This window comes from Lates calcarifer, linkage group LG12, assembly GCF_001640805.2.
Source record: "Lates calcarifer isolate ASB-BC8 linkage group LG12, TLL_Latcal_v3, whole genome shotgun sequence".
Taxonomy (NCBI): domain Eukaryota; kingdom Metazoa; phylum Chordata; class Actinopteri; family Centropomidae; genus Lates; species Lates calcarifer.
The window spans coordinates 18,951,140-18,966,305 of NC_066844.1; the positions used below are offsets into that span (position 1 = coordinate 18,951,140).

At 41.5% G+C, this 15,166-nt stretch overlaps 2 protein-coding genes across 2 annotated transcripts; both read right to left on the reverse strand.

Annotated features, from left to right (window-relative positions):
- Positions 1 to 233: 233 nt before the first annotated feature.
- On the reverse strand, positions 234 to 3,723 carry camk2n1 (calcium/calmodulin dependent protein kinase II inhibitor 1). The gene is made up of 2 exons (XM_018677711.2): positions 2,973 to 3,723; positions 234 to 2,071 (listed from the first exon to the last, which is right to left on the reverse strand). Exons 1-2 carry the CDS (start codon positions 3,139 to 3,141, stop codon positions 2,001 to 2,003), a joined length of 240 nt encoding a protein of 79 aa, XP_018533227.1. The 5' UTR covers positions 3,142 to 3,723; the 3' UTR covers positions 234 to 2,000.
- Positions 3,724 to 3,818: 95 nt separating this feature from the next.
- Positions 3,819 to 10,643, reverse strand: LOC108884060 (trypsin-like). Its single transcript, XM_018677708.2, has 4 exons — positions 10,446 to 10,643; positions 8,867 to 9,008; positions 7,796 to 8,062; positions 3,819 to 6,390 (listed from the first exon to the last, which is right to left on the reverse strand). The coding sequence occupies exons 1-4, from the start codon at positions 10,598 to 10,600 to the stop codon at positions 6,220 to 6,222; spliced, it is 735 nt and encodes a 244-aa protein (XP_018533224.2). The 5' UTR covers positions 10,601 to 10,643; the 3' UTR covers positions 3,819 to 6,219.
- Positions 10,644 to 15,166: the final 4,523 nt, after the last annotated feature.

Sequence of the window (15,166 nt, forward strand, 5' to 3'; positions counted from 1 at the left end):
GTGCCTGTGTGTATGCGCACATATGTGTTCCCAGCACACATCCCAGCAGTCCACAGGTTTAAGATGCTGTACGCTGACAGAGGCTCGTCACATAACATGAATCATTTAGTCACCACAGCAGAGTTGGAAATGTCACGTCTCATCAGTGTTCCTCATGCCTCGGTGCCCCTGCACCATTTACATCTCTGGCAATGGAGTTAAAGGGAGGACTTGATTAAAGAGAAGAGCTGAGATTTTAGATGCAAACAGACATTTATTGCATTGGGAAGCAGTGGTGTACATTTTCCCCACAGAATCATTTGCAATACTGTAGCACTTTATGAGATCGGAGTCTGTTGCGCAGTTGTCCGAGCCGAGTGTCTCAACTCTCCTTTAAACAAATCAAGTGTAGATTTCAAATTCTTGATGAGATTATTTCCTCATCTTTCTTCCCATTTCTGTCTCCTTCCATATCTGATCTTTCCAAGGAAAGGGATGCTACTTTCTCACAGTGGAAAATGCTGACTTGACTTTCCTTGGCAGTCACATGAGCAATCCAATAACAACAGGGGGAACTGTACAAGGAACATATCCAAAAGTCAGCCAAGCTATTTGCTATTGTCTTTATCTTTCTGATACAAAACTAGATTTTTTGTGTTTTTGCTACAGTTTTAAAACAGTTTAAAAAACAAAAAGCAACATCAAGTACATCATTCCTTATTGTAAACCACAATCAACACTAAACGGTAAATAGTACTTCGTCATAATCTTTATTACAAGATATTAGGCCACTGTACAAATCAGTGTGAATCGTACAGTACAACGCAGAATTAAGACTGTTTCTCGAGGTTTGTCATTCAAAGCTGTATACGAGGTGCTTCAAGAATACACAAGAGTTTCAGAACTTCTGCCGTGCATGCATGATTTTATATTTGCCATGCATGAGTTGGTATTTCAGTGTTTTAAGAAAGAGCCCTAAAAAATGGCAACCCAACAAAACAACTCAACTGTATGAGTAAATGTATAAAGCACAAAAAAAGAACAAGTTATCCGGTACAGTATATCCCTCTTGAGATTTTGGCACACACGATAATGCACAATGCAATATAAATAGTTTATCAATAGGGTGTGTACAGTCAAGTTACAGTATCAACCAATCCAGGTGAAAGCCTGGGAAGCTTACAAACAGGTGGGAGGTACACTGTATATAAATGACTCATTAGCTGCAAAATATGGTAACAAAAAACACTCAGGCAACATCAAGGATTGTTAAGTGAAAAAAAATATCACTCTCATTCGCTCGCTCAAAGTTTTCTCGACATACAAAAAAAACACTCCCTCGCGCCGTAAGTCACTGCAAAAGACATATTCCAAAGGATCAATAAATAAAGTCTTCAACACAGAGAACAAACCAGTTTACCGATTCCCACTTTGTGCAAGAAAATATGGGCTACCCTTTCCATATTTACAAATTCTGTTATTCATTTGCCATCGATCAAAATGAAGAGAAGAAAGAATGGTACCATAGGTTTGATTGATAGGATATAGGAGAAGTGTGTGCTTTAGTTTTTATATTAGATTTATTTCTGTATCCTGTCCCTGATTTCTGCATTTCGACAGCGTTTCCTCCCCCCCCCCCCCCCGTTGTCTTCTCCGCTTCTGGATTTATGGCGAAACCCTGTAATCGAGGGCGTTTGTTTGTGTATGTGTGTGGTTGTGAGTGTGTGTGTGTGTCTGTGTGTGTGTGTGTGTGCTGGGGAGGGGGGTCCACCTGGGGGTCTCCTTTGCTGCCATCTCCCGCCCCTGCCAGTGTCGTGTCACCCGGATGGCCATGACTGACAGAGAGAGGAGGGTGTGGAAGTGCTGCTTGCTGCCACATGAGAGAAAGTGCTTATATACAGTGTCTTTGGATTAAAACTAGTAAATATCGCCATAAAAAATTTCAAGAGTGTCTTTTGGGGAGAGGTGGGGAGAGGGAGAGGTGGGGGTGGGGGGTGGGGGGCGTCGGTGAGCCGAGCACTCTAAGCCTCTGCCGGGGTCTTCTCTCCATTTTTCAGTGCTTCATCTTCGCCATTCTCATCCTCGATCACAACTGTGGATGACAGGGGGAGAGAGTTAATGAGGGGTGGGGGGGTGGGTACTGGACTCATCTTGTTGTGGCGTCTTGAAAATTCACCACCGACTTGACAGGGGGGCATTTAAAGCCCAGGACCATTAGCACTGCACTGTGTGAGCACAAGTGGTGTGTGCACACATGAAAGAGTGAGAGCATGCAAAAGGAGAAAACTGACTCTGTGTGTGTGTGTGTGTGTGTGTGAGAGAGAGAGAGAGAGAGAGAGAGAGAGAGAGAGTCTGTGTGTGATGCACATTTGTGAATCTGAATTCCTGCGTGTCTTCTCTCTGTGCACCTTACAGATGCAATTCTTGCACGTCTGCCTCTTCACCACGGTCTATTGATGTTGTGTCTGTTCACCGCTGTACGTTCAAGTGTGTGCTTGCCTGTGCATGTATGTACCACAAGTGAGCCTCAATTCTCACAGATCCATCTCGTGCGTTTCATCAGGACACACACATGCAAAACACATAAACAGTCTGAATTTATCATGCAAACATAAAATAAATAAATAAATAAAATCGTAGTTACACAGCATTTGAATCTCATTTATACCAAACATTCATATGGGGAGGGGGCATTCAGCACAACTCTGTTGAGCGGGATTCAGGAGGCATTTAACGGCACGCACTGCGCATCCAACTTGTGTTGCAATGCGAACAGAATATTTAAAAAAACCCATACATCCCACACGCATGCAAACAATAGACAGCATCTCTGATCTTACACTACACTGAACACCACGTCAAAGCAGCGGTGTTGCCTATCTGGCTTCACCACGGTGACATCCTCAATTATGGTTCTACTAGTAACCTATGTGCGCATTCAATACAAATCACCAAACACGAAAAAAAAACACACGCCTTAATTATATAATTACCCCGTTTGCTCCTGCCTATTTGCCCGAGTTTCGGCGGACGTTTATTCTGTGAGCCGCTGAAGAAGTTGTTGGTGTCTTGAAGACGACAGGTGAAGGAAAGGTGTCCCTCGTCGCCCTCATTTCCATAATGACTCATTTTTTCTTCGTTGAAAGGCAGCACTTCCGACATCTCCAAATGCGTCTTTATCACCAAGGCGCACAAACTGAAATGTATAGCTCGTCGCCAAGCTTGAACTCGGTCGTCTTCAACAAACAAAAAAGGGGGGAGAAAAAAAACACACGCACACACACACACATACACACACACAATGCAATCTGCTGACACGATCTAGCCCTTTTCTGTTTACCCCGAAGACACGTGTCTGTCTTCGTAGGTACGCAACAGAAATAACAGTAAATCAAAAAAAATGTCCTCAGTTTCCTCGCTCGTGGAGCTTCGGCAACATTATTCAAAATTTCCAGAGGTTTTCTTTCTCCCTCTCTCTCTTTCTCTCTTTCTCTCTCCCTCTCCCTCTCTGCGCGTATTGCTTGGAAATGGAGGCGCACGTACAATAGAGCCGTGGAGCGCCCGCTGGTTTCGAGCGGCTGAACCCGTCGCACGGAAAATCTGAGGAAGAAATGCAAATTGGGGAGCGATGCAAAACACGGATCCCGGGGAGACCTGGCGAGGGAGCTTGTCTGTACTGGGGGTTTTCTGGTGCAGCCCAGAGAAGCTTCCAGTTGGAGTCGTGGCGTGCAAATGCTCCACTCTCCGGGATCTAGATGGAATCAAACAAATGGCGATTGTATATTCAAAGATGGCACGTAAATGCGAGATCTTTTTTTTTTTTTTTTTTTTTAAGGAAAACGTCGTTTTACGCGCCACCACTCGACAAGTTTGACATGTGAAATCTTCCATTTTTTTTTCTTCTACAATTTTTTTTTTTACGAACGTTATTTTGTGGTTAAATACAGTCCATGCATCCACCGAGCCAGACCTCACCAGAGGATGGCAGTATTTTCATAGACTGGGGATGTGACTTTTGGCCCCATGGCGTACTTCCAGCTCAGTCCTGAGGGCCTGCGCTGCTTTCACCTGTTTCCACCACGATTTCTAGAGAACTATAGTGAAAAATATGGAAGAGTTGGACGGAGGTTGAAGATGTCATGGAATGGAAAATGGGATTAAGGACCTGACCTAAGATACACTGATATGAAACTATCTGGAATTTGCTGAGTAAAACCTGGACCAGATTTTTTTTTTTTTTTTCATAACTAAACATGTTCCAGACTTGAGGGAGTTCCAGGTTTTACTCAGTAAATTGACCAGATAACTACACAAAACATCACACTGAGATTTTTAAAAGAAACAAAAAAGGTTGATCTTTAATCAGATTCCTAAATATATCGATTACAGACACACACACACACACACACACATACACAGAGATATGACATAAAGTCTGGTTTTCCTACAGTGACCTTATTCTTTAAATTTTCATGGATAAAATGATGATTCATGCTAGACAACATCATCAAACCTTATAGGATCCAGTTTAAGAACATTTTAGTGCTTTGTTATCACACAAGGTGCAAAGTTACCAGATCAGAGGGTGGTATGAAAACAGGAGGCTTTGTTAGATGAAGTCTCCTGGGATTGTTTTTACGTTGCAACAAATTCTCACTGGGCTTATTACCCACAGCTGTCTGTACTGTTAACATAAATCTGTCCCCTAACAGCAGCACAATGGGAAAGTCTTACAAAACAGATACACAGTAATGTACATGGAGAAGTGGAAAGGTATTAAATCTTGACATTATGACCATCCTTTCTCAGAGGGACTTAATCAAATATCGTTACACAGACAATGAAATGAAAGGCAATACCCGAGCCTGCAGCAGAACTAACTTTAGTATGCCTTCAACTATTCATAAAGGAGGTGCAGTCGTGACACACCTACTCCCTGTGGACTTGGAGAAGCCATGATTTTATCAGAGGCTCACCTTTCATATCAGAACATCTCAATAACAACTCTTTCACAAACATTGCTTCACAGTATGTGGTTGTATTTTCAACACAGCTGATTTATGTTCTGTATTTTTTTCCGATTATCGTGCCTTTTTAAAGCAAAACTATGTTTCAAGTATTTAAATATTTACGAGTAAAAAAGCAACAAAGTTGAAGTTCAGGGAAAAAATACCCCCTGCCACTATTTATCAGTAGTACTCAAAAACCCATGATCCTTATCCAGAAATCAATGCTGCGTTCACACCAGAAAAAAGCCCTACTTTAAACAGTGCAGGGAGGTGTGTTTTTGGGTGCATGTTGTTTCATGTACAGGTGACAATGACAATGATCTTGGAAGTTGAGTTGGAGGACACATGAACATAGGAGTTGCACTACTCATGTGCATCAGTGATTCCCCTGCTGACCCCACTTGTGTGTTCCTGCTGGCCCATAGACTTCATGTCGTGATGGCATCGCGAAAAATAAACCTTGTTTTACTTGGTTCTGAGATAGTTTAAAAAAATATAAACTTATATGGTTTAAAAATCATAAAAGACATCTATGGGGAAAATGCTTTTTGAGCCACAAGGGATTTTTTTCGTTGCAATTCTACAGGTGTCCACTGGGGCAAAATGACAGCAAGGCTGAGTGACTGTGCCGTATCAAGCGCTTTTACAAGACAAATAGGCCTGAGAAACCTCTCGTGTGAAATGACCAAAAAAATTTTTGGTGTGTGTGTGTGTGTTCATGTATGTACCCCACTGCTCAAAATAATAAGCTGACTGGAAAAAAATAGATTGGTGATGCACGAATTCAAAATATATGCGGAAAAAATAACGGCACAGATTTTTTTTCAGCTGAGTACGTGTGTAAAAGTCAAACTAAAGTTCATTCTAGATATTCACCATTTCATTTTGAGACAACATATTTCACACATTGTCTAAATTTGTCTTTTTTTTAATGAACTATAGGTTTGTCCCATGTAGTGGATCCCACAATTACTGTAGCTGGCAGAGATCAATGTTCACAGCTAAATACTCTGAGAATACGAGATGGATCACCATTATTCAAAAGATTATCAGAACAATAAGAGCAGAACTGACTATGAAAACAAATCTGCCTTTGGGACAATAAAGACTATCTATCTGTTTATCAGTGGTTCAGGGGAAGCTCTGCATATTTTCCAAAGAATCACCTTTGTTCTATGCCAGCTCAAACATTTTTAGACATGAAATGGTCTTAGTTTCATTTTTTTTTTTTTCAGTATTTGGTGCAGCGCAAATGGGACCCATAGATGGTTTGGTCTATCCACCGGCGAAATTTGGACACAGCTGTGTAGACTCCTGGAAATTTAGCATCTCCGCAGCCGTTTCCCCAGGAGACCAAGCCATAGACGCGGCCCCTGCACACCAGTGGTCCGCCGGAGTCACCCTGCAGGACCAGGACAAGACCATATTCTCCATCAGTTACCATGTCACAATATGCCTCATGGAAAACCAGTCTCACACAGGTGTTGCTGTGAAGCTCCTTTTTTTGACTGCTGTCTGTGGAGATTTGCAGTCATGGTTACCCAAGAGGGATTGAATCAAGGGCAACTGGACTGGGTTGAAGATACCTGAAGACGTTTCAGTGCTCATCCAGGAGTATAAGCAAGTCCAGTTGCCCTTGATTCAACCCTTCTTGGATAGTCCTTGATTGGTGTTACAGGATACACTGAATTATACAAAGAGTCTGAGCTGTGGGGCCTTGAAGGCAACCATCAAGAGGTTTTTACTACTCCAGTGGCTCAAATGTCTCAGTCATGTCAGGTCACCTCTTTGAGGTAGATTAGGAAATATCACTGAAGAATGTTACGGTCAGTTTTAGTTTAAAGCACAATCTCCATTCTGAAAAATCTATATAAAATCATGGTGTTTCATGTAAATGTAAATGAACTGGAAGAGAAAGCCTGTGACTTTACCCTGTGACTTTTTTGTGACTAAAGGGAGATCTTTATGGCACATTTGAAGTGGCCAACAGACTATAAGATTTAAAACTGACAAAATGTGGCTGGCCGTCAACACAGTCTGAGAGAAGCCCCCAGTTTATTGATGCCACTTTCCAGGATTACTGTGATAAAGAAGGATTTTAAACCATCGTTATTTCATAAGGTAAGCTCTTGCTGCTACTTGGAAATGCCAACACACAAAGTTGCCTACTGTAGCGTTAAATATAGCACTTTTTAATTAGTCATTCAGTTCCTTACCTAAGGCAAAATACAGCCTACTGGTATATCACACATTGAATTTCATGTAATTTCCTTCTCACACCAAAAGCTGGGGCAGAGATTCTTATATGATCCAAATAATCACATCTGAGCATGCAGTTGTCTGCGATTGCAAATGACTGTATCTCAATATCACAGCACAGGTATTCCATCCTGATGCTATTTCAAGGTTGCTTTTATACCTCTTCTGCAACCATCATAACTAATACAATTCCTGAGGGTGGATTGCCACGTCTGCTTAATAAAAGCTTGTAGCTGAACCAACACTGACATGATGAACTCTATCCTCAAACTGTCATGGGGATAAGCTTCCCAAAACTGTGTTATTGTTTTGCTATAATGTGAGCTGATGAAAAGAGGATGACCTTGTGCTATTTGATATACACTGGGAACTCAGGCCAGTGCCTTAGAGAATTTATTATTTCAAAAACAATTTTAATGGCTTTTTTCACCATGGGCCAGATTGGACAGCCATTAATGTGCAACGCCCACTTACCTAAAAGCTGAGACTGTTCTGAATAATTGCTTGAGTTTAATGAAAGAAGGTATAATAGCATTTGTTCCCTGTACCTTGCATGCATCTTTCCCTCCAGTCCTGTAGCCGGCACAGATCATGTTTACTGTGATGTTTCCGTTGAAGGACTCGCTGCTGTTACATCTCGCAGTCGAAACAATGGGCAATGTGACCGTCCTCAGGGTGAAGCGGGCCTGACCTCCACCAAGACTGCTATAGCCCCACCCAGACACCCGACACACCTGGCCTTCGACCACACCTGTCCCCTGTCTGGGAAGAGGCGCCAGTGACACGTATTTGTTCAGCACCATGGGGGCCCGCAACTGGACAGAAAATCAGCGGAGAGTTTCCATGTGGGCATGTGACAGTATGAAAATTACAGTATCTTGGGTTATCTTGTTCAACATTATCAGAATACATATTATCTTGATAGTTATTAAAGCTGCACTAATCTATATTTTCTTTATTGACAATAGATCAAATGCCCATAACTCTGCTCTCAACACCATTTCCTGCTACAGCAAGCAGCTCTGATGAAGTCACTCTAAACTACTTAGCATCAAATAGCAGCCAGACAAAGTTAGCAACTAGCTGCTGAACATACTGGAACATTTAGCAGCGTAATAGCCAGATATTTTTGTCAGGAGCTGGTGGAGACCAAAACAGATAAAAGAGGAAAGTGAATATTGCACTTACATTTCTGAGGTCACCAGAGACACAATCACAAATCAGTGCTAAAGTTTCTCTATGTTAGCTGGATGAGTAAATAGGCAACTATTTGCTAATGTTTGTGTTTATAAGGTGATAATATGTGTTTTGTGTGCAGTTTGTTCTGCTTTCCCTGCAGGCCAAAAAAGAGAGCAACTAATGCTGCTGTCAAAATAACGATACTGTTCTTATTTCATTTTTGAATAATACATTTTTAAAATAAAAGATGTTTGTAGAACATTAAATATTTTGAAGCATGGATTATGTCGTTTTGCCCACTGTTGCAGAGACTACTGACTGATGGACAGCTTTTAGGTTGACAATGAAAGACACCAAGAAAAGCACGAAAAGATAAACGTGAGATAAACTGATAACAATGACAGCACTGTACGCCTAAATCTCTGCAGTTTCTGCAGTACCTTAATGAGCATGATGTCAGCATTGTTGGTGCTACTGTTGTAGAGGGGATGGGTGACCAGCCTGTGGGGTTTAGCATACTGCTCAGTACCCTCAAAGGTATTTACAATATAGTCGCCCGCCACGATCATCATGTGCTCTGCCCTAAAAGACAAGGTATTTTAATTTCACATCACATTCATCAGCAAATGTGACACAAAGTGGATCATGGCCTTGAGACTTGATCACTGCTGACCACTTAAAGAGGGAAAAAGAGGAGAGAAAATCAGCACAGGTCTATTTTCAACACCACAATTGAAGCAATTATGATTATGCTTGTGATATTTTAGCTTCTCATTTTCTCATCTTTTTTGTATTGAAGCGGGGAGGCTGGGAGTGATACTGAATGACATACATTAAAAACCATGACCAGTATTCAAAGTCACAGAGTGTGCACACAGGTTGACCATGATCGCTGTGAAGCCAGAAGTATTTGTCTGCCAGGGAACAATGGTTTTCTGTGTGCAGACAGGGCTGGGACAGTATAACAGAAATACAGCCAATTTCCTGGATCCAGACAAGATCACACTTTTCTCTCTCTCTCTCTCACACACACACACACACACATGCACACACTAGCACACACACTGATGATGTGTCAAGGTCAGCTGACTCGACCGCATCTGTGTGCTGTTTGACTTCCCAATGGCCTGTATACAGGTTTACTTTGCATCATGATCAAGCGGCATCGTTTTGACCGTTACCTACCCGTAGCTGAATGGATGTTTGCTTTTAGGCATCTGTTAGGGCCATCTGCTCACAATATAAAATCATGCCAAGTTAGCCTCTACACAGTGACTTCTACAGAGTCTATTGAAAAAATACCAGAAGAATGTCATTGCCTATGCAAGTGTTTCAGAAACAGATCTTTACCTTGAGCAAAGTTCAAACACAACCGTCAGGTCACATTTTAGATTTATGAGGGAAGTAGCATTTGAAAATAATCTATTCAAGAGGCAGAAAAAACAACCTTGATTCTTGTTTAATGGCCCCTCCTTTAACAGCTAGTTTTTGGTTCATAAAACCAAAGGTTGCTGGAGACATGCTGGTAGCTAATGGGCACAGCAGTCCTTTGAACTAAATGTTAATGTCAGCATGGTAATATGAAAGACAAACATGATGTAGTTTAGCAGGTGACATGTTTACCATGTTCACAATCTTAGTTTGGCATGTTAAAATGTTTAAAAATCATTCTAAAATTGCTGATTAGCATTAAACACAAAGCTGAGGTCATTGGTATTTTGTGATGTACTAAAATTACAACCCTGATGGTGGTACTACAGGAAAGTCATTATGATTCATCATCTGGGGAACATGAATGCATATATCAAATTTCATGGCAATCCATTCAATAGTTGTTATAGATATTTCTGAACCAAAGTGGTGGACCAACAGACTGACCAACATTTCCATCCATAGAGCTAAAATTCTAGCATGACTTATAATATTAAAACATAAAGAGGCATGTAACCTTCCCAACAAGGAAATCATGAAAATATAATTGTGAGTTTTCACCCTACAGTTTATTGATGGCATTCTTACCCAATGTTACAGTGCGCTGCAGTCACCACCCAGTACCTGTGAACCAATGATCCACCACAGAAGTGTTGGCCCCTGGTGCTCTGCAGTGACACAATGTATTTGATGGAGTTTGGTGCAGCGGTGTAACCACCTACTATACGGCCCTGCTTGTGCATGTGGCCTGTGTGGAAACACAAAAATTGTCAAGGAAAGGAGAACAAAAGAGCTGTTGCAGATTAACTTGCAATTGTTTAATAGGTCTGTGAAGATTCTCTATCATCCAAGTCATAGGATTTCTAGTCCTATATCAAGGCCTCTCATCCCAAAAGCCTCTTCAGTTCTGACTGACTGGTGGGGACTGACAGTAGTTGAAATTGTTGTAAGTTAGAACTCACAAAACTGATGGAGAGTGGACATTAAAACCACTCCCACCCTTCAAAAAACGACATTTTCATATCAGAGAATGAAATTGTTCTTTCATGCTAAATATCCAAAGCATCCTGCATATACAGTAACTCCCCAGGTATGGATTTCAGTCAAGCTTAAAAGGTCCATCTTAAAAAACATGGAGGGCTTTCAGTGAACAAAAGAGAAACATGAAGAGTGAGGCCCCTCTAATCCCGGCTTCAAGTCCCGGCCTAACAATTAGTGGTTTTCTGTCACCTGGGAGGCCACTGCGTAATGAATGTAATCCAATATAACCTGACCTTCTAGTGTCACCGCCTCACTCTGGGCTCTGAAATATTAGAGTGGGGGCTCTCCCTACCTGCCTTATGCAACAGCTCAACTACTGTACATTGGCTTCAGGCCATACAGTTGTAGACGTGATGGGAATAGTTGGGACTGTTTCCTGGAAAGATCTACAATACCTTACTTTAACCGCATGTGCGTAAGTATATTAGAATTTTTAATGAGGAGCGATCACAAGCTAACCTGTTGACCCTGTAAAGAAGAGGAAAGTAATTTAAAGGAATGCGGTTATTTACTTTGCTTTTATCTTAAATATGACGGCACAGCCAGAAGCTGGTTAGCTTAGCTTAGCATAGCACAACGCAACACTAAAAACAGCAGGAAATGGCTAGCCTGTGTGAAGGTGGCAAATCTACCAACACCTCTGAAGGTCACAAATTACAGCCTTACATTTTATTAGTTTAATCTGTACAAACACTTGAGTATTAAAATGATAGTTTGCTGTTTAATGGGGAGTTATGTGCTGGATTATTTTGGTTGGGACCAGTTGCCAGGCAACCAGCAGAAACTCTGGAGGGTCCTGCTCTCAGCCAAGAAACAGTCTGGCAAATAACCCCCTGTAAAAGAATGAGTTATTTTTTTCACACTTTTGTTTTTGTATAGATTAAACAAACAAGATATAACATGTTCATTAGTGAGCTTTGGAGGTCCACCCATCCATCCATTATCTATACCTCTCAACAGAGTTAACTGTTCTCCCTGTTTTCAGTCTTTATGCAAACATAAGCTAACCAGGTGCTGGCAGCAGCTTCATATTTAACGTACAGCGTGAAAGTGAAATAAATTTTCTCATCTAACTCTAAATGAGCATAATCTCTTGTCCCTTCAAATTAGGAAATAGTTTAAATCAAAAGAAATGTCTTAGTATTACTACTGTTACTAACCACTTAAGCTAAGACCTTTAAAATCAGAATCCAGCATTAAAACTGAAAAAAGCGTCACATATTTTGTTCACAAAACTGAAAAACATGTAGTCTACTCACTGTGAACTGTCATGAGGTCCAGCAGCACAACACAAAAAGACATGAGCAGGTTCATCATAGCTGTAGAGGTTTTAGGATATTATCCTACACCATACCAGCAGCTAAACCACTGCAGCCAGATAACCAGTGTCCTTTGCTCCTTTTCTGCTGGTCCAGCTTGAACATCCACTCCTTTCTGGAAACAGGAGGAGTCAGTTTCTTGTGGGGGAAAAAAAAGATTTTAATTTCATCGTTCATCATGTAGCACCAGGGTCCAACACTGTAGCATTGAGAGAGAGCAGCAAAGTTCACCTTCAAAAACTGCCCTGCAACCCCCCCCCCCCATCCCAGCACTATCAGAACTCCTTTTCCTGACCCCTCCTGACTTGTCGAAAGGCCTTACATCGTTGCCATGGCAACACAAGGTACTGTGCTGAGCGGGTTCATCTATACTGTATCAGCACGCTCTGTCTGTGTCATCATCCAGGCTTATCCGTGCTGAAATGTTTCAATGGCCTACTGTGTGGGTCTGTGGGTCTGTGTGTGTGTGTGTGTGTATGTGTGCACGGTTTTGTTTTGTAGCTGTGGGGAAAAAATTCACATCTGCAGTCAAGACAACACAGAGGTATTCTATGCAGGCAGTGACACACTAGTGTTGCTCTGCATGAGTATGAATCATCGGTCATCATCGAATCCACGCTGGCTACGGTAATAACTCATTATCATCAGCCTGATCATCATCATCATCATCATCATCATCATCATCATCATCATCATCAGCCCTCTGGCAAGTCAGCATCATCCACAGCATGGGTGGAGAATCTTGCCTGACCTCCTCTTGTCCCACATTTAGAGCGAGCTGAATAATTGATGCCTCACCCAGTAGAATGGGAGAGACGGCTTTGTGTGGCCTCCCACTGTCAGGTGTTTCCTGGACCAACGCTCACCTTCAAGCATAAGGTTATTTCCTCTCTTTCATAAATACAGACAAAGCAAAGATGACTCAAGCAAATATTTTGGAAGTAATGCAAACATCTAACCTGCAGTTGGTCTTTATAATATCAAGACATTTTTAAAGGAACAGTTCAGCCATACTTTAAAAAAACAAAACAAAACACATTTTCTCATGTACCTTGCTTACTTTACTTATGCCTTGACCTAGGGTTGGCTGATATGATGACATGCAGTATACCATGAGACGATATAAATTTATCAACCATCAGAGAAGTGCCATACCGTTTATACAAAGGTATCTGTATCTTTAATATCTCTGAATGGATTCAGTCAAAATGGGAAATGCTACAAATCAAAAACCCATTGCCTTACAGTATCAGGTGTCAGGTATCTAATTTGCTGGATTACGCAGAAACAGACATCTCTTTCTGGTTATTTTATACGTATGAGGCAGAAATCCTATAGACACATAGATTGTAGACTGACCTTTTAAATGCACAGCTGGAGCTATATTTTATTGCCAACAAGATTTTTCAATATCCAGCTGTTTTATTAACATGCAACAATAATCTGGTGTGGCCAATGTAGAGTCAATGAAGAGTGTCAATATAATGTAATGACAGATCAGATGACAGACAAATCAGTGGACATATGGAGTGGACATATTCAGTCTTTTTATATCAACACAAAGACCTGCCTGGGGCAAAACAAGTCTCCATGTTCTGACTACGTTTCAGTGACACGTGCACCTCTCAGACCCACCACAGATACGTATATACAGCACATGCAGTTTTGTCTAAGGCCTCTCTCTCTCTCTCTCTCTCTCTCTCTCTCTCTCTCTCTCTCTCTCTCTCTTACTCTCACACACACACACACACAGCGGCATCCTGTTTGTCACCTCAGTTTTGCACCTGAGTGAGAGGGGAGCATGCTATCGCCTTTCACCCTCACAGTTGGAATGACACCTTGGGGAACGTAGGTTGTATGGAGGCTATGAGTTACAAACCAAATGCCCCACCGCGTGGAAAAAAAACACATGCTGGGAACCTAAATGAGAGCGACACCTGGGGAGATGGAAGAGGCCGGGAGAGGAGGGCAAGGATACTAAAGACAACACAGTGCATCTCTGCTGGATAAGACTTATCAACATGAACACAGGCCGGGCTGTAGCACCGGTGTTACCCATCTTACTGTAAAAATGATTGTTTTATGTTAACCCTGAGACTGAGGGGAAAACAGAGGAACAAGAGACATAAAGACATATGAGTAATAGACATGCTCATTCTTAATCCCAGTTTGATTATATAGGATTTCCGAGAAAAACTTTTTCCTTGTTCAAGAAAAGAATAAATGCTGTCATGTTCTGCTAGGTGTCACGTTGATATCATACTCAGACATCATAGCAGCTTTTGTCCTGACCTCTGTAACATCACTGGATACAGCAACAACATGTCTGGCAAGTATATTCTATCATTTCTCTGGCTTGTTGGGTTTCATCTCTGTTAAGCTTCACTTTGTCTCCACCACTGGACAATAGCCTGAATCTGTGAGAACAAAGACAAGCGTAAAGAAAGAGAGGGCTGCGGTTTTTGTTTTTGTTGGGTTTTTTTCCCCCTGTACTAGGTCAGATTCTCTGCTTTTTGTGTGTGTGTGTGTGTGTGTGTGTGAAAGAGAGAGAGAGCAAGAGAGAGAGAGACACTTAGATATTTGGTGGACAATGGCAGGGGGAACAATGAGAGTGACAGGCATGGTTACAGTATAAAAGAGGCCTGAGGGTTCTCAAGCTTTACTGTATGTCCCCGGTATGAGAGGAGCGTGTAAGAGTGTGTGTGCCAGTGTGTGGATGCTGGACTTGGACTGTTTTCTTACTTGACTCTTGATAAGGTGAGACAACTTTGTAAAGAATGTATTTTATGTATTATTTTTGATCAGCTGTGGGACTGTGGATCAAATGCTGCAATACAGAGCGCTAGTTGGTTAGGTGATGAAGAGTCACTGCGTCATTTTTTAAAACTTAAAGTTAAAATAAAACACTTGAAACTCGATAATTTGATTTGAGAGGAACTTCAAAATAAA

Coding starts and splice junctions, on each gene's coding strand:
- camk2n1 (XM_018677711.2), bottom strand. CDS start 3,141: ATGTCGGAAGTGCTGCCTTTCAACGAAGAAAAAATGAGTCATTATGGA. Junction 2,072..2,972: donor AATAGGCAGGAGCAAACGGG/GTAATTATATAA, acceptor TGTCATCCACAG/TTGTGATCGAGGATGAGAAT.
- LOC108884060 (XM_018677708.2), bottom strand. CDS start 10,600: ATGCACAAGCAGGGCCGTATAGTAGGTGGTTACACCGCTGCACCAAAC. Junction 8,063..8,866: donor CTGACATCATGCTCATTAAG/GTACTGCAGAAA, acceptor TTTTCTGTCCAG/TTGCGGGCCCCCATGGTGCT. Junction 6,391..7,795: donor GAGGGAAAGATGCATGCAAG/GTACAGGGAACA, acceptor CTGGTCCTGCAG/GGTGACTCCGGCGGACCACT.